General features: G+C 46.7%; 1 protein-coding gene across 4 annotated transcripts in view; it reads left to right on the forward strand.

Moving 5' to 3' along the window:
• The window catches only part of NR3C2 (nuclear receptor subfamily 3 group C member 2), a 197,231-nt gene that overhangs the window by 103,332 nt on the left and 75,234 nt on the right, over positions 1-18,665 (forward strand). For all 4 annotated transcript variants that reach the window (XM_068165742.1, XM_068165744.1, XM_068165743.1 and 1 more), the window contains one exon: positions 14,462-14,601. In XM_068165742.1, coding sequence (XP_068021843.1) covers positions 14,462-14,601 — 140 coding nt within the window. The remainder of the gene's footprint in view (positions 1-14,461; positions 14,602-18,665) is intronic.

Here is an 18,665-nt window from a genome sequence, read left to right on the forward strand (position 1 = left end):
TCATAACCCAAGCCCTAATACTTTCTTGATCACCAGTCAAGCCTTCTATATAATTTATTAAAGTGGCATGGTGTCCTTAGATTTGAGGTCAAGATTTTGCAGGCTTAGCAGAGATTTTTATGCATAAGGGAAAGATGAAACTTTAAAAATATTATTTCAGCAGTTTGATAATTTAGGATTGTGACCTCATGCTCCAAGGATAACTATGGCACATCACGATCAGCAATTTATCAATAGTCAGTCGTAGAAGACTTAAGCTCTCTTTATGTCATAGTTCTGCTCAGGCTTTTTTTTCCTCTTTCCATGCAACCATAATAACTTTAAGATCTCTAGAAAAGGCCTTAATGAGCAGAGCAAGTTGCATTATTTATTTTGGGGGCTTTAACAGAAGCCACTCTTTAGTCTGTTCTTTTCCTGTGCATTTAACTCTTATACCTTCTGCTGTCTGTTGGGACCAACACGTTTTAGGAGCTATCACAGTGGCCACAGACAGCCCCTGGGGGCCTACATTTGTGGCTGCCTGGTAAAAAGCTTATCAGCAATTCTTTGACTGTGGCCACCTAGAGTTGGTTGTGGCTGCACAGGGGGTTCCTGCAAAAACCTAGAGGGTTGCCATTAGTTTAACCTGAAACCATGATGGTAGAAAAGGCTTGAGAGCTTAAGTGAGCTTCTATGGCTGCTTACAGTTAGTATGTGGATGTAAATTCAGTGGTGTGGACTCGGTCCATGGTCAAGATGGGATTTCCTTGTGTCCATCTCGGTGTGGTACCAAACCAGTGGTGTGAACACTTCACCAGTTTATTAAAATGTCCATCTGGCATCTCTGACGAAGCATTAAATGAAGTTCTCCAGCCTAGGCACCCAGGAGCAGCTGGCAGCAAAACAGCACAAGCTCTTGCATCTATTCTGTAAATACTGCAGAGAGGAGCAGCAGGCACTTAAGATCCTTCTGCTGCAGTAGGTGGTCGGGGGCACTGCCTGGCCTGGCAAGGGCACAACCATTCACAGCCATAAGGGACCAGAAGGTGATTCCATAGAAGGTCAAGGATGCAGAGATTCAGATCTACAGAAAGAACAGAGCTCATGCTTGGGAAACTGCTGTGATCTTTCGCTCCTTGCAGGACAGCCCAGCTTCTGTCTTTGCTGGAATAATGGTCAGCAGACCCAGAGGTTTGGGTTGGCTGAGGAACCAAAGGCTGTTTTGTGGCCCAGTTAATCTCAGAAAAGGAGAATAAAGGCCTGGGTATTGTCTTTGTCAAGTAGAGTGCAGCCTGGGATATCATTCATCTTGGTGATTGTTCGGGCTTCAGCAAAGCTTGAACTTTTTGGGCAAGCTCTTGAATTGGCAGCTCTGGCCAGTTTGCAACCAAGGAAGAGCATCATGGCTTTTGGCTGTCAGGGCAACAGAAGCAAGACTTCATCCTCACCTTCATCTACCTGGGTATCTTGTAGGCAGAGCTGCTTCTTGATGTGTTTTGAGGCTGCAGTATGGGAAGCTGCAAGCCCTGGTTAGGGGACTGGGGGAATTTTCAGCAATTTAGCATCAAATCCAAGGTCATGCAGCTGATAGCCTGCAGACTGCTCTCTGCCAGTGACTGCAGTTGGTTCCCAAATGCTGGAGAGCCAGGAGGGACCAACCCTCCAGATGATTCTTGCTGTTTCAGCCTCCCCTAGCTCGGCAACACGCAGGTTGGCAGCGCAGGCGTGACATTTGTAGGCAATTTCTGCTACTTCTGCAGCAAGTTGCCCGAGCGCCGCGCTTGACAACGCCGTCACGAAAGGGCAACAAAAGGCAGAGCAGCGTTTGTGAGATTAAAGCAGCCTTGCTGGAATGAAAGAAGTGCTGAACTTCAAACAAGTGCTTGGTATGCAGTTGCTTTTATTAACATTCCTCTGTATGGCTGTGAAATTTGGATAACAGCCTTGTTTCTTCCACGTGTTAGCCAGTTCCTCTTGGATGCTCTCTGGGTCCTCGCTGGTGTAAGAGGCCTGGAAGAGGTCTTGGGTGTCAAGTTCTTACAAGTGTTCCTGAATAGCTGAGAGGCACTGGTTTTGTAGATACAGGAAATCTGGGTTTTCAAAGGGAAGGATGGACTGAGGCTGCTTTCTACAGACTCATTAAAATCAGAATGGCTCCGAGGCCAGTCCAGGAAATACTGCAAGGGTGTGTGGAAGGAAAGGCCCCACTTGGAGTTCAGAAGCACACAGAAGGTGACAACACTCTCCACTCCGGTGCAGATACAATTGCTGGGCTTCTGTGGGCATATGCACAACTAGAACACGTTGCTCAGGGAAAGCAAACACAAATAGGTGAATCAGATGAGTATCTGTTAATGTGCTGCAAAAATGGGGTTCATTTCTTGCCAAATTGTGGTTAAAACAGGAAAACTCTTCCTACACAAAATGGTAGGATTTCATTCATCATTGCATTGCAAACCCTTCTTCCAGGAGAACTCCAGAGGTATCGGTGCTAGTGCCACGTCCAGCGTGCAGCGTGGCAGGCTGCTTGTGTGCTGCTTTTAGAGGAACCAGATGCTTTGCTTCAGCCATTTTGTAGCACACAAAAAGGGAAAAAGGTGTGAAACAAAGCAGTATCCCATCCCTTTGGGGCTGAACTCTTCTGCTGGCTGTGACCTGAGGAGCAGGATTTCTCCTGTGTTCATGGTGGGGGTGAAGAGAGGAGTTGTGCACTGCAGCAGTGCAGCACAGCTGCCTGCAGGCTTAGCTCAGGTGGGCTGTGGCAAGGGCTGCTACCCAGATTGTAACTGCTGCTTTCACTGGTGATGTATTCCTTTTGAGTCAACTAAATCAAACTCTCTTGTCACAAGGTAGGACTCTCCACTGCCTTCCCTGGAGAGGCCTGGAGGGCAGGAGCGAGCTGGTGGCCACGCTGTGTGGGCAGTGGCCTTGGCTGGGGGCGGCTCTCCTGGGCCCTCACTCCCTGGGTGCTGCTGTGCCCAGGTTGTGTGGACCAAGAAATGGAGAGAAGTAGCAACCTGAAGGCAGAGGGAGGACTGGAAGGGCTTTTGTCAGCTGATGGGGTGTCTATGGACATGCTAGGTGAGGTGGAGGGCAGGCTCTTGGGAGGGGTTGTGTGCTTTAAGCAAGCAAGTGATGCTTTAAAAATGCTGCTGTGCGTGAGGGGCTCAAAGCTTTCAAGCAGCAATAGCTTTCTGAGCACTTTCTGAGCACTTTCTCCTCTCAGGCTGCTGGTTATGGTAGCAAGGCCAGCAGAACCCTAGACAGAGCCCGAGGAAATTAAGTTTTATGTAACTGAGCTGTCTGCCTGTTCCCGCCTAATAAGTTTTGAATGTCAGCCAACTGCAGCTACATTTGACAGTGGGTAGCTATTGCCTCTTTCATTTTTAGCTATTATCTCTTACCAGTTCAATTAAAATAAGTGACTGGATGGAAGAGAGGCACCCAATTAGTGCCCCCACTAGAGGGAAGGTGATAGTTTGCATTTTTCTCCTCCTAAACCCTGCAAGTGGGAAGGAGGAAGCCTTGGGAAGCAAAGCTTCATTATTCCTGCTCCTGAATAAAAACCTGGTACTCCTTTTTCTTTTTAAAAGAAGTAAAACTACTTTCATATACTTTGAAGCTCAGCACTTGCCCTGTTTTGCATATGTTAATTGGGAATATGGAGAGCGGATATGGAAGTCATAAAAAGTTGTAGGCTCCATGAGCTGCGTGGAACGAAGCCTGGAAGTGTCAGGGATTCTCTGGCCGTGTATCACAGAATGGTGAGGGCTGGAAGTCCAATCCTAGAGCAGGTTCACCTAGAGCAGGGTGCCCAGGAATGTGTCCAGGTGGATCTTGAAAGCCCCCAGAGGAGATGACTCCCCAGCCTCTCTGGGCAGCCTGCTCCTGGGTTTTGGCACCTTGGCAGGAAAGAAAATTTTCCTGACGTGTAAGTGAAACCTGTGTTGTAGCTTTTGCCTGTCAGCCCTTGTCCTTTCGCTGGGCACCTCTGAACGGAGCCCAGCACCACCCTTTAGATACGTAGGGAAGTTACATAGTGATTTGCTGCAGTACTCAGAACCGTAGGTCCTCCAAACTTACTCTGAGTCATCTTCTTTCTCCCTCAGGTGCTTGTTCTGTGTATTGCACACCTGTTTAGAGAAGAAATAGTTTCAGTGGCAAGGGTTGTGGGGAAAGCAGAGTGGTTTGGAATGACTGGGCTGGATGAGGCTTTGAGCAGCCTGGTCCAGTGGGAGGTGTCCCTGCCCATGGCAGGGCTTGGAATTGGATGATCTTTAAGGTCTCTTCCCACCCAAACCATTGGCTTAATAGGATAAATGATGTGTGTGGCTGGGCTCTTTCTGTTTGGTTTGACTGCACTCTGCATGGGGACCTGTTGTGTCAGTGGGGGAGCTTGTGGCTTAACGATGGCTGTAAACACCACGGTCCTTGCTCTAGAGAGTTGAAAGCCTGTGCCACAGACAGGCTGCATAAGTAAGATCTGGGGGTGATGGCTTAGCGGGTACTAATGTTTGCTCACTCTGCTGTACACCTTGATTGCTATGTAAATTGTGTAGATTTATGCATAAGCACCTAATTATGCACACTCAGCTGTCAGTTTGCCTCTGCAGCAGCCTGCTTTTGTGCATCAACAGTTACACATCCTTTGCCTGAACCGGGAGGGCTGGTGGTATTTCCGTGGTTGCACCAGCTCCCATTCCCACCCAGGTTAGGTGCTGCCTTCCCAAATCAAGGCCTGCTGTGTATTGCAAGGGAGCTTGGCCAGCCTGCAGCAGAGGGTTTGGGAGAGGAGCTGGAGCTGCGCCGGTCGCAGATTGCGACTTCCCTGCTCTGGGTGTTGCTTAATACTCCAATTTTCTTGTAGCCTTCCCTCCCCGGGCTCCAGCTCTTCAGCCAGAGCGGGCGGTAGGTGCAGTGCTGTGTATCATTAGTATGTGAGCAGCAGAGTGGATTTCAGCTGAATAAAAATGAATTCTTTGACTTGCGATTGTGAACGTCTCTAGTTTGCCTTGACAATCCTGTCAAGACAAATTTGAACTTTGTCAGCAATTGTGATTGCTTGTGGGAGAATTACCAAAAGACTTTGCTCTGGGTATCAGTCAGTGATTGCAACCCTCATCTGCTGTTTGACCAGAATTTTCCATGGCACTCAGCAGGCTATTACTTGTCACTCTGACACGTAATGGAGGGGTATTTTAATTGATTCCAAAGTGAAAATCTATGGTTATTTGGTACTCTCTAACTGTGCTACATGTCAGCAGTTGTACTTGCTGTGAAAATGGGGAAAGGGGAGTTGAAAGTACTCGCTTTGGAATATTTTAAGAATACTCTTGCAGTTGGCTTTACCTTCTGCTGCCACAGCTACCCACAGAATATTTATTCACTTAATGGGAGCAGAGATTTCCTCTGATGTTGTTGTTGTCGACTTTCCTTAAGTCCCTGAATGTTAAACTCAAGTTTAGCTTCTAAAACTCCTGTCTTCCAAGGTGCAGTTGTACTTCTGCTTGGAAGCTGTACTTCTGTGGTGAGCTCTGAGCAACCCTTTCAGATCTGGTGCTGGTTGGGTTGATGGCATGAGCTCAGATGCTGTAGCAGTACTCTCTTCAGAAATGCCCTTTTGGATGCAGCTTTGCATTGTCTTCCAAACTGGTGGCAACTGCTTGAAAGTATCCTTTCCTGGGTGTTCACTTCAAAATAAGCTCTTTAGCAAGGGAGAAAATGAAGGAAGGAAGGCCCCACAAGGACCAGCTGCTCACATACTGAAGTCTGCTGGTGTTGGGAATCTCTCTGCTGCACCTAGAAGTGTTCGAGAGGAGATTGGACGTGGCACTTGGTGCCATGGTCTAGTCATGAGGTCTGTGGTGACAGGTTGGATCCTCAAGGTCTCTTCCAACCTTGGTGACACTGTGATACTGTGTGTGATACTTCTGGGCTCGAGTCTTAATGCCCCATTCTGCACTGGTAACTCCAGCTGAACAGTGCTGAGCGCTGCCTGCTGCCTTGCGTTTGTTCCCGATGCTTCCTTTATGAAGTTCAGCTTAATGTGCAGACTTTCCTGCTTCTCCTTTGTGTTCCAAGTGGAATTACACTACAGCTCACACTGCTACCACAATGCTAATACACTTTAAACATGCCTACTAATTTTGTCTTGTTGGATGTGGGGGCACAAGGGAGCTGAAAGGGCAAACCCCTTTGCTTTCCCCCCGTTACATTCTTTCGGCTCAAGCAATAATTAGACATGTTGCCTTTCAAAGCCTGTGGGACTGCTCTTATGAGGAAAGGTCTGCCATACTGGGGCTTTTATTTGACAAGTTGGAAAATAGCCTTTGTTCCCATGGTAACCTTTTTTAGTGCTTTGGTGCATTTTTTCCCTATGGTTTCATGGTTGCTCTGGAGGTTTCTCTCTTGTGGTATTTTAATCCCCAGCAGACTGGAGATGGCAGTTCAGTTGGCTACCTTTTTTTTTTGCTACTATGAAATACTTTAATTTATTTGATTACAGGACTCTTGTAAACTTTTTATGTGTTGTGGTCAGGGCATTAATGGTGTGGTGGCTTCCACTGTAAACCTATCCTGCACTCGGATAAAGCAAAGAGGTTTTCCTTGGGCAAGTGCATATGGCTGGGCCAAGCTGCTTCTCTTAAACTCCTGTATTCTTTTTGACAGAGAGATTCTTCTAGACTTAAGAATCCAGGCCCTCCCTAGACAGGCTGGTCAGATTTTTGTCTCTGCACAGAGTGAGTTTTCTTAGGGTTGGGTATGGTCAGTGCTGTGGTCATCACTGGTCGCAGTACTCAGGGTTTCATAAAACAAAGCCTTCAAGCAAGGGAAGATGCTTTTAGGAGTTGCTTATTTACACTCTGAGGGAAGAAGTTGGGAAAAGTAGTGAGCTTTTATCTGAGAAGAGGAGGCTTCTTACAGAGGTGTTCCTGTTCCTGGTAGCATCTCCCTGCATTTGACTTTGGTGTTTGTTTTTCTTTCTTCCCTTGCTTACTCAATTTTTCTTTGTCTTAGGAGTCCCAGGTAGCAGAGCAGAGCAGCCACGTGGTCTTGCTTTGCCTGCAGTTCCTCATGGTAATGATTTCCCACTGGTGCCCTCATCAGCAGGTGCACCTCACTTGGATCACTGCAGGTTTGAAATACTGCTGACCAAGAAGGCAGCAGAGCCTCACCAAGTGAAACACTGCTGTGCTCTGGCAGGAGAGGGGATCAGGATGCATAATTAGCTCGCTTATTTCTCGTGGTGGGAGATGAGATGATGCTATGGAAAATGGAAGTTTCAAAGCTCTTTACTTTTAGTCGTGGCTGGGGAGCAGGTGCAAGAAGAGGAAGAGTTAAACTCTTTGCCCCCCCAACAGACTTTCAATAATTAACCAGATCATTTTCCAGATAACCTGTTCCTGCCTTATCTTGCTATACCGTGCAGAGCAGTTCATAATGGGCGGCACAAACGCCGCCGCTGCATGCATTTAAACTGCACTCATTCCATGAGAGGGCCAAATGTGAGAACATACAGCAAATGCCCTGTGAGGCTTCCTGTCGTTCCCTGGCTTCCCAAGTTGGAGGTTGTCTCCTGATAGAAAACTCCCCATGCAGGTTAACCATTCCATTTCACTAGATAACTGTATGTGTGTGCCAAAAAACCTGCAGAACAAGTAAATGGTGTTTCCCTGAGGCACTTGCCTCTTGGTAGGCTGTGACAGTGGTTAGAGGAGAAAAGGGCATTGCAGAAGAATATTGGGAGGATGTTGTCCTTCTGTGCCCACTGAATCAGTGGGTAAAAGTAGATATATTTTCCTAGGAGTGCTCCTCAGTTTTAAGCAGGATGCATTTGTTTATGCTGAAGTTTATATCTTTCTGAAGTCTCTTTTGAGGTAACATTTTGGGAGAGCCAAGCAAAACATTTCAGTAGAGAAGGTCAAGGAAAAGTCAAGGATTAGAGCTGGATGGAGGAAAATGTTGGGTCCTGTCAGCATCCACCAAGGTAAATGGAAAGTGAAGGAGCTTAGTACACTTGCTTCACTTGGTAAAATCAGCATATGCCTCAGGGTGAAGCTGAGCACAGGAACCCGTTCGCTGGTGACCGCAGCACAGGGCAGCCCATCAGTTTCTGTTTGCAGAGTAAACTCTCCAAATGCCTTTTTTAAACCTTAAGTGAATCTTCTTACATCTGGGGGTCTGGGGAGAAGGAGTGGAGCCTTTGCTGTGGTCACTGTTTGCTTGTTACCAGAGTTAAGATCCAGGTATGAAACCGTGATAAATACAGTCCCTTAAGGTGAAAGCTGGAGCTGCTGAGGAAAGAACCCTTAACTAAATGTTCCTTCCCCTCTGACTCTTAGGTGCTTCATCGTATTAAACATTTCTTAAGGGGGGGGAGAAAAGGAAGCATAAATAGTGGATTAATTTTGTCACCTCTGCATTTGTATGAGAGTTGAAGTGTTTGAAGTTCAACTGTAAGTTTTGTGTCTTGAAATAGAAAAACCTCTGTGCTGCACAAGAGTAACTCACACTGGCCCACCAAGTGGTAGTATCGCAGCCACTCATTTCCTGGCTGGTTTGGGTTTTGATTCCTTATCAAATACACCTTCAGAGTCGTAGGTAGCAAAGTAAGTTTATTCTGGGGAGATACTGGTCCCCTTTTTCCATATTACAGCATGGCAGAGAGGGTTGCATGAGGCATCCCTCATCAGATGAAACAAACAGAAGTGAGTAAGTGCTAAATGAAAGAATGCTGAAGTTTGGGGTGTTTCAAAATGATTGGTTTATAGCACCCGAAGCTGCTGGCTTCCAGGTCATTTTTCTTCCTTAACTGAAGTTCTTGAATATTTCCCATGGAAAATACATTTTCAGTGGGCACTTCTGTGTTATTTTTGTTATTCTATTCCAGTACAGAGAAGACAGTGAGGAAAAATATTAATTCTTTCCCCAACCACTTCCATTATTTATGCACTGACGTCCTCCAGGTCATGGAATCATTCAGGTTGGAAAAGACCCCTGAGGTCATCAAGTCCAACCATTCAGGTGTCAGAGTGAGCACTGCTTCAGATCTTACACGGGGTGTCTGTCATCCATAATCTACACTAAAGCACACAGTTAGCTTTCATAAAATATTCAGAGTTGCTCCAGATTTGAATCCTAGAGCTCTTGTTTGGTTGTGTTGCTGGGTTTTCGTAAGGTTGAGTCTTACAACAATAAACTTAGCCCTTTTTGTTCTGTTTCAAGGCAGCAGGTGCAAGGGTTGGTAGTGGCCCTTAGGAGGAGTGTGGCTTTAGCCAAGGAAGCAGAAGCACTTCTGTAGCATCTCTCTTCTCCTCTCTAGGAGCAGGATAATGCCCTGAGAAAATCAGCCAGCAGCACCTGCAGCATGGGCATTTAGCAGTCTGTCTGCCCCTCTGCCAGCTGTCCAAGGGTAGTGTTGCAGAGGCCCAGGGGTGGTTTGGTTTCTGAGGTCTTTCCTTACTCAGTGTTCATGAGGTCCCATGTGACTGCCTTCTCCTCCAAAATCTGATCCTTTCATCTCTGCACCTTTTCACTTCTCCATGCTTTCTTGCTCTGCTGACAAGAAGATTGGTTTATATAGTCTGACATTTAAGAAATAGCATTTTCCAGTCTGCTAATCTGCTTTATGCAGGGAGTTACAGGAGAGCCAAGGCTGCGTCCTGCAGTCAAACTCCTTCGAATTCAGGCTGCACAAGGGGAAACTGATACTGGTCTGAGCTTAGTGTTGACAGAACTAGAGGCATGCAGCAAGATCTGGGAGGTGATCTGTGTTACTGGTGGAGATTGTGACTGTGGGCTGGTCACATCTGTGGGACAACTTTTGACCAATATAACTAAGAGTAGAGTTATCTTGGCTGTGAAATGATTCTGTGTGAACACACAGAAAATAATGCTCATGTGAAGAGGAGATGGTTATGCTGTCAGCTGTGATAGCTGGTCAAATGATGAGCTGAAGCAAGGTGGTAGGAGAACTGCTGAGGAAGTGACCAGCCAAAGGAAGCACCCAGAGAGGTAAGATGAGCTGTGAAAGCCAGGAAGAATTCAGGGGACTGTTTGGTTGGGAAGAGAGTATATCTCCAGGGTAGCACGAGGGTGGTAATCAGTCCCTTGATTTTAGTGCCAGGTTATGAGGAGTTACATTGTCATTTGGTGGGGAGTCTCTTGTCTCCCTGGGGTGACTTCATCTTGGCCCTCAGCACTGAAGTCGGTGAATGCCAAGAGTGCGAGTTTGCTGCTGCAGCAGCACAACCAGCTTGGTGCCTGGGGCTCTTGGGCAGCTCTTGGTCACCTCCTGATCATCTTCTGATCATCTGAGCTTCCTTGGGTGTGAAAGGTGGGCTGGGCTCTGCTCTCCATGCTCAGCCAGACTGTCCATGTGGGGACTGTGAAATACCATTGAAAGGTGCTTTGGGCCACAGGAAGGTGAGAGTCAGGATCTGTGTGTGCAGAGTGAATGTCATGTTTCCATTCACCAGTCCCCAGGAGGGGATGGCTCTCCCTGGAGGGTACACCCCTTCAGAAGTGAGATGAGACAGTAGAAGGCAGATGCTGGCAGTCTCTGCCTCTTCAATCCCCTGATTATTCATACTCTTAAAGACTTGTTGGTGCAAACAATGTTGATCTTGACTTTTTTACCTTCGTTTGTCAAGTGACTCCCTTGATTGAGGTGTACCCAGGATCCTTCTGTTTGTTTTACCACAGAAAATTTCTCTGTGAAAAAAGAGAAGTCAATGATGTGGAATTAAAAAGGCCTCATCTAGATCTCATAATAATAAAAGTGCTTGGAACAAATGAATTTGGGATTCATATTGTGGCTTCTGCTTCTGTGGAGTGCTTCATTTTATCATCAGAGAGGCATCGTTGGTTTAAACTGTGCTCCTGTCTGACATCTGGTTTGAAAGGCTTAATAACCTATATAATCAGCTTTTAAAATGCTGGATTATCTGGGGCTTTATTGACTCTGCTTTACCAAATCTGTGAGTTCTAATTAATTCTCCCTATAACTACTACTAAAGCCAACTTGCAGAGACACAAATGAGCTTGATGGCAATGGCTAGTCAAGGTCAGCCTTTAACTGCCAGCATTTGCACTGTTGAGGGCCATAAATCAGGCTCATTCCTAATCACACAGCCTCCAACGTGACAAATGGCAGCAGAGCCATCTAAGCAACCGTTCTACAAATCACTTAGAAGATACATTTGGCTTTGTTAAACTGTTCCGTGCTGCCCTTGGCTGCAAAAGCCTTCTGATCAAATATGTATGCTGTTAGATCTCCTCCGCTTGAAGCCTGCACTCTCTGGGCATGGCACTGGGGCTGTTTGCCTCTTTATCCCCACTTTGTGTCGGAAATACTGAGAGAGGTGGGACAGCAGTAGCACCCAGTCACCCAGGGGAAGCCCCTGGCGCCTGGAAGCAGGGCTGGGTGGGCAGCTCTCGGGGTGCTGCTGCCCCTGTGGAAGCGGGGCTGGGTGGGCAGCTCTCGGGGCGCTGCTGCCCCTGTGGAAGCAGGGCTGGGTGGGCAGCTCTCGGGGTGCAGGGCTGGGTGGGCAGCTCTCGGGGCGCTGCTGCCCTTGTGAGCTTTAGCCATAGGACTTGACCATATTTTGGGCCTCAGCCTCTGCAGGTGTGTGCAAACACCAGCTTACCTCTGTATGGGGTGACAAACCAGCCTTTTGGACTGGCAGATCCTTTAGTGCAGCGTGGATGGAAGGGAACAGAAGAGATTTTTCAAAGCAAGCTGAAGGCTGTTTATTAGAAGCCAGGGCTGGCACAGGCTGGAGGAGATTTAGGTACCAACAGCTAATATCAATGGTTCTTTGAACTGCTCCATGTTGGATACTCCTCTTAAGAATGAAAATACCTCATTTGTACTTTCAGCTGTTCCCCTTTTCCCCTGATTCAAAGCCTGTATGGGAGGCAATTTGCATATGATATATTATTGCAGAACGTTAACTTTCCACCTGTGACGCTCTGATGTGTGAATGCATGCCTTGTAGCCAAGCTCTGCCTTCGCCCTCTCAGCTCTATTCAAGCCTCCCATTTAGGGAAGCACTGTATAGAATATGCTGTGGATTGTCTTAGGTAGGCATTTAATAATAGTTGTGGATCAACTGTTGCCTCAGTGTGTCTTTACTGGCTGCTTCTGGTTTTTTTGCTCACCCAATAATTCTGTGCAAGTGCAATTTTGTAGGGTAGCTTGTAGCTAAAAAAAGGCTCTCCCACCTTCTGCAAATCCTACATGACAATTTATTTTCAGCTAAAAATAATGCATGCTTATATATATCCAGTAGGTATTTATAGAGAGAATGTGTGTGTGTAGATACAAAAATATGGAGGGGGAAAAAAGAGCCCAGGCTTACTGCTGTAATCCCCTGGAAACCTCCATTTCTTCCCAGGAAAAGCTCTCTAACAGAATTAGCTGCTTGAGAGATTGGGGGGCAATAATAAACCCCCATACATACACACTGACCTTTTTTAGGGCAGAAAGACTTAGGAATTATTCTCTCTCTTTCTGCTGCTCTTCGGAAGCAGTGGGAACATGAAGCATCAAAATTACAAATGCCCCAAGACATGGTGGTGGTGTGGCAGAAGTGAAACGTTTGCCTTCCCAGACAAAGTAGCACTGCTTGCAATAAAAAAGGCCAGCAGAAAGGGGGGGAGGGGGAGGAAGTGTGTGCAGGGAGTTAGTGTCCCAGGTTATTGACATTTTCTCTAGAAAGCAGACATCTTTTGAGGAACTTTGTTTAATGAGAGGCTTAATGTCTTTTTTTGTTTCATGCAGTATGAAATGTGCTGGAGGGAGAAAGCCTCTCCTTAGTTGCCCAAACAAAGCTGAATGCCAACCAGCAGAGCCTGGGCAAATCCTGCAGGAGGTTGCTGCTTGTAGGGGTAGCTAAAAGCAGTCTGCATAGGAACAGCTGGGACTGGAGCACACAGCTTCCCTGAACATAGGTCTGGTGAGGCTCTCCTGTGTCTCTCTACCAGATGAGCTAATGCCATCACCTAGCAATTGTCAAGTAGAGTGATGTTATGTAATGAAAGTATAAATAGCAGGAGGACTAAAACTAGTAAATCTAACAGACTAGGCAGCAGACAAGAGCAGCAACTCTGTTTGGAACTTTCTGATGAGCATCTGAATGCTGTCATTTAAAAAGACATTGAGGCTTGATGTTGCAGTCAAGCTGCAGGCCAAGAGAGTCGTGGTCCTTGATCTGAAGTGACATCTATCCTCTGCCTCTGGATAAACCACTTGGCCTCTGTGTACCTCTTTAAAGGAAGGCAGAAAATTGGGCAAAGGCAAAGGGTGCATACTTGGAATGTCTTCAGTAGGCTGCTTATCTTCTGTTTGAGTTGGGCCTACCTGTGAACTTTGTTTCCCACTGGCTGACCAGCACACAGCCAGTGACCTGCAGTTTGGACTATCACATGATTTCATCACCAGTGTAAAGTCTCTCGGGGTTGTTTTTGTAGCTGTTAGGCAGCATACGGAGATAACACGTGAAGAAACTCCCCAAGTCGCGTTTGCCTGGGGAAGAGAGCCTGTGCAGGAGGGGAGACTCCCCCAGCCCTCTGGAGGGGCAGGAGGCATCCAGAGCTTTCATTTCCTTCGCTCTCTGGCACATGTCTCCGAGTGTGCTGACTCCACTGGGGTGGCATTGCCACTCCCCAAGGGAAGAAGGGAGGGAGGACACTGACTGCATCATGAGATATGACTTGGTTTTGATGAGCACCATCTTCCAGAGCTTCCTAATGATACCCACAGAGAGTGATGGTTTCAAAAGACCCAGCAACAGCAGTGCCCCATTTTTAGGAAGGCAGTAGGTGGCCAAGGATGGGTTTGCAAGGTACCACAGTCTGCAAAGCTTGGGGATGGTTTCTGCAGCTTCCAGTGCTGGTTTCTGGTACCTGAGGTCCTGTGGAAGGGTCTTGTGCACTTGCAGAATGTGGAAAGGGCTTTAAAACCCCTGTGGAAGTAAGCTGTTAAATTACAGCAATGCTAGGCAGAAGATCAAGGACCACTGCAGTGGTAAGCAGGAGCACAGACAGGACAGTGTGTACCACTTTGTGCTGCTTCATAAAATGGTCTTCATTACAGGTGTTGCTTAGCTGTAAAGGCTTGAAACAAGCAAACAGAAACTGTGTGGCTGTCAAATCTCTGCCAGAGTGTTTGCTTGCTTGGCTGTTTATTTTCAGTTTTAATCATCTGCTCCCAATAAATTCCCCTGCCCTCGTGGTAGCTTCTCACATTAACATCCATAGACTATGGGTGCTCTAAAACAGACAATAAAAATATTGCACTTCCTAATTAAAGCAATTCATGTATTCAGCCAGGCCCTGCCAGCAAGAGTTGTGGTTTCCTAATTGTTAGGTGCCTGGAGCAATATACCTGGGATAAATTCTTAATTGAACTTTGCAGTATGGCCAATGTGATTTGAAATATTCATAGCTGTGTTGGTTTGTTTTGTTCCTCTTGTTCCAGCTCTTCACTGAGAAGTGTATCAACTGGATCTTCAAGACCCTCCAAAGTCTGTCTGGTGTGTGGAGATGAGGCATCTGGATGTCACTACGGGGTGGTTACGTGTGGCAGCTGTAAAGTTTTCTTCAAGAGAGCAGTAGAAGGTAAGAAAACAAAGAACATGGACAGAGGGGGCACAAGATGAGCAGGCTGGGGGTGCTGCAGGAGCAGTGATGCACATAAGTGTTCTGTCTTGATAAAAGCCTATGTTACATGAACCCCAGTGATGCATGCTCTAACCTATGTAGAACATTCCAGGGTGCTCTGCAGGCTGTGCCTTCTAAAGGATGTGTTGTTTTACTTTGTGCCACTGCTGAATCCAGGCTGCTTCTCCCCCCCTCCCAGTGGGTCTGTGTAATCTGGATGCAGATGCAGCTGATGTCAGCATACTCTTGCTTCTCCTCAGCTGTAGGATGAGTGGGGGGTTGCCATCAGGCTTTGGCAGCCCTGTAAGACTCAGGTCAGTTATCTCCCTCTGGGTACCTCCAGGGCTTTGAACTCAGCAGTGGCTTCACAGTGCTCTGGTAGATCAGTGAAGAAGCAGGACCTGATCTTGGTGCTTTTCTTAGAGGTGGTTTTCTCCTTTAAGGACTGGGACTTTTTGTGAGGACTGCGTTTTGATAGCTTCATCATCATAGGAATGTTTTGCTGACACCTCCCTGTTTTGTGTCACCTGCTTGGATATCTCAAGAGAAAGAAGTTAGGGCCACTTGGAGTGCTCCAGAACCTCTGGCAGATGTTGCCTCCTCCTGACTTGGGTAGTTAGGCTAACAGAAAATGCCTGACCTTGACAGACTTCATAAACAACTTCAAGTGGTAAAAGTGAAGTTTTTAACACCTGATAAAGGTGAGAGCTGGTGGTATGCAAAGGATAGAAGTGCAGGGGTTTCTGGAGTCTTTGAGTAGATGTTCTGAGAACCACTGATGAAGTTGGCAATATCTATTTATTTTCATGAGGAAAAGCCTAGCAGGAGGAACTTCAGCTGTTAGTGTGGTGTCCAGCTTGTGCACAGAGTGAGTGGGGCAGCCTGTGCTGTGGTTAATTTCTTCTGTGATCATTAAACCTGCTGCTGATGGCAGTAAGGATTTAGCTCTTTGTTAACGAGACCTGGAGGGCTCGTGTGTCATATAAGTCAAGACCTCATGTAGTATCTCTCTATCAATATATTTATTTATCATCAAAAGTGGCAACCTGAATGAAATGAACTTCCCAAGTTATGAGCACATGGGAAAGGTTCCCCCCCTCTGGAAGCATTTTCTCTCCCTGCTGTGCAGTCGCTCACTTTCGACGCCTCGATTCCCAAACTCATTCCTTGAGTGTTTCAGTTGCTTTACATAGCACATGAACTGCAAAACCTTCCTTGCATTCACCCAGTGAGATCCTCCACGTGATCCCACACCACAGCGTGGCCTTCAGTCATGTGGGTGTCTGACATCCACATCTAAGCTGGCCTCTGATTCGTGAGGAGATGTTTTGCTGTGGCAATGGTGATGAGGCTTTTTGTTACCATCCTGCCTGCCTTCTGAGAGTGCAAACATTTGCTAGCAGGTAAGCATGAACCTTCTGGTGATTGACCTGAAGAAGAGGAGTCTGGCATGAAGAAATGTGCTGCTGTCATTCATGTGACTTTGATCTGCCCTGCAAACACTAAAATCCTTTAACCACAAATGGTGCCACTGAGGAAGTTCAGACATCTGTGCTTGGAATGCATTTTATCCTAGGATACCTGCAGTGTGTGCAGACACAGCCAAAACAAGCTATTGAAACTTGAGTTTGATTGCTGATAGAGTCCTGTGCTGGAGAGGTGCTGCCCTGTGAGGGAACCTAAAGCACCTGGCCAGTCTTGTCTTCTCTTTCCTCCACTGAAACAGCTTCCTCTGAGGAGAGGAGCAGGCCTGGAGTCAGAAATCACAGCTGTTCTTGCCTGTGCTTTGCATTTTTAGTCTTCATTTGCTCAAGTTCCAGACAAGTATGAGGTAATCTGCCCTAAATCAAAATTTATATCACTTCTGAAGTTGCTGAAGCTAATCTTTCATTCTGCCTTTGGCATGAAGGTAGGAAAAAAAGGAAGGCATTTTGTCATCTCCAAAGGGTGCTGAGCACCGCAGCAAGAATGGTCATCTCCTTCCTCTTCCTTTGCTTGTTTGCTGGGGGAGTTTTGCTGGGATGGAAGGATAAACAATTTGTATCTTATTAATTACAGGGAGGCTTGGAGTTGTTAATTAAACAGAGATGTGCTGTGCAATAAATTTTAGATCGTGCAGTTGCTCTGCTCCAGGAGCTCAGCCTTAAAACTGGTTCTGCTATTTTATGTCAGGAACATCGATCATCTCAGTCAGAAGCACAGCAGCAACGCTCCCAGGAACCAAAGCTTCTAGGGCTGTGTTTCTTTTCCACCTGAATGTTTGCTGGTTTGCCCATTAGAGCAGGGGGAACAGGGGCTGAAGGAAATGTCTCAAAGTCTAATCTGATGCCATCTTATTTACATGGTCTCCTGGCTGTAGTGAATGTGCCATGAGCAGCCTGGTGACAAAGAAATCCTACCTCTGCTGTGTGTGTGAACAGCAGGGTATCCAAGGCTTCTCCTCAGTAGTGCAAGGGCTGAAATTTCTTGTGTGGCAATCTGCAGGGCTTGGCACAGCCCTGGGAGCTGAGGCTGCCTTCAAGATAGGGTTACAGAAAGAAGTGCCATTCCTCCCCCCTTTGTGCCAGGGAGAACACAGAGACAAAGCAACCTGGGCTGCAGCATTGAGGGTCCAGGCCACCAGTAGCTGGGGGAGCTCCCACTCTGCCTCTCTGGGCACTGAGGCCAATCTTCTTGCCATAACTGAAGGGGTCTAACAGCCTTCTAGAGATTTATCTTCAAGTGAAGGATTGCAAGTACTTGCCAGCCTCAAAAGTCAGTGGTAGATCAATTCAGTTGTTTGGCAAGCAAAGCACTGTGCAACCATTCAGCAGTGGGCCAGATGCATAATGTCTCAGGGATAGTTTATATTCTTCTTGTTCTTCTTTCTGGAAGCAGAGACTACAGAGTACTTCCCAAAGACCACCCAGGACAGACAGTGTGATTCATTAGAGCTTTGGGGGTTTTGTTTCAGAAGCAGGTGATCTTCCAATGGTTTTTCTATGCACTGTAAATGAAAAGTTCCCAAGGCTCTACACCCCCCAGTAAGAACCAGAGAAGCTGAAGCTGATGGGTGTCCTTCCTAATTTTTGTTCCCTTCCTTTAAAGTGGGAAAAGTCTCAAGGTATGAGAATGTGCCTGCTGGAATACACAGCTCTTGACTGGCTTGCTCAGTTAGCATCACTGAAATGCTTGTTTCAGTACCACTGAAGAACAGGAAAGCTTCCTTTCATTGACCATGTGGAGAAGCAGCAGTTTTGTATCCTGCAGAAGGTGAAGTGGATACCTTAGAGAGAGGCATTTTGCACAGCATTCCTCAGTGCATGCAGCCATGAATTTGGTAGGTCTGTATCACTAGAATTAATTATACATACAGCTCTTCAGTCTCCACTCTGCTGTTCATTCACCGTAATGGAGTCAGTGTTTTTTCACCACAGGCTGCAATTTTCCTTTCACCCACTTCCAGGAGGTCGGTGGCCTCTCTAAATTTGACATCACTCAGTGGAGATGTCCATATGTTTTCATAGAAATTTCTGTGTGGGATTGGGAGTTGACTCTGTTCTTGACCCGTTGCAGGAATCTGTTTTACAACCTATCAAACAGAAATATTAGGTGAAGAGCAAGCAGATGGGTGATCTGCTGAGGGCAAGGGAGCTGGTCAAATTCATGTAGCAGCTGCTACTCTTACTTGATATGCTATGGTTAATAGGTGTAAAATAAAATTTAAATAATTGAGTCACCAGCCTTCCATGCTTTCATAGAGAGAAAAAGGACTTTTCCTGCCTCTCACTCTGTCAGGCACTGTTGCCCAGTGAAGTGAGGCCTTCATCCGTGCTCCTGGCTGGCTTTAGTTACTAGGGGCTTGGAGCTCAGGAGGCTGGTAGGAGGAAAGAGTTAAAGATTTGCACTGGAACCCCCAAAAAGGGGAGAAAAACAAGCAGCAAGAAGCACAACACAGAAAAGAACCCCCTGGATGATGGAGCATGTGTTATAGCTCAATATTTTAAAGCTGGGGAGAGGTGGAATAGGGGAAGGGAAAGCTT

The sequence above is a fragment of the Melanerpes formicivorus genome, unplaced genomic scaffold (genome assembly GCF_026170545.1).
Source record: "Melanerpes formicivorus ecotype bairdi unplaced genomic scaffold, bMelFor1.0.p_v2 SCAF_92, whole genome shotgun sequence".
Lineage (NCBI taxonomy): Eukaryota > Metazoa > Chordata > Aves > Piciformes > Picidae > Melanerpes > Melanerpes formicivorus.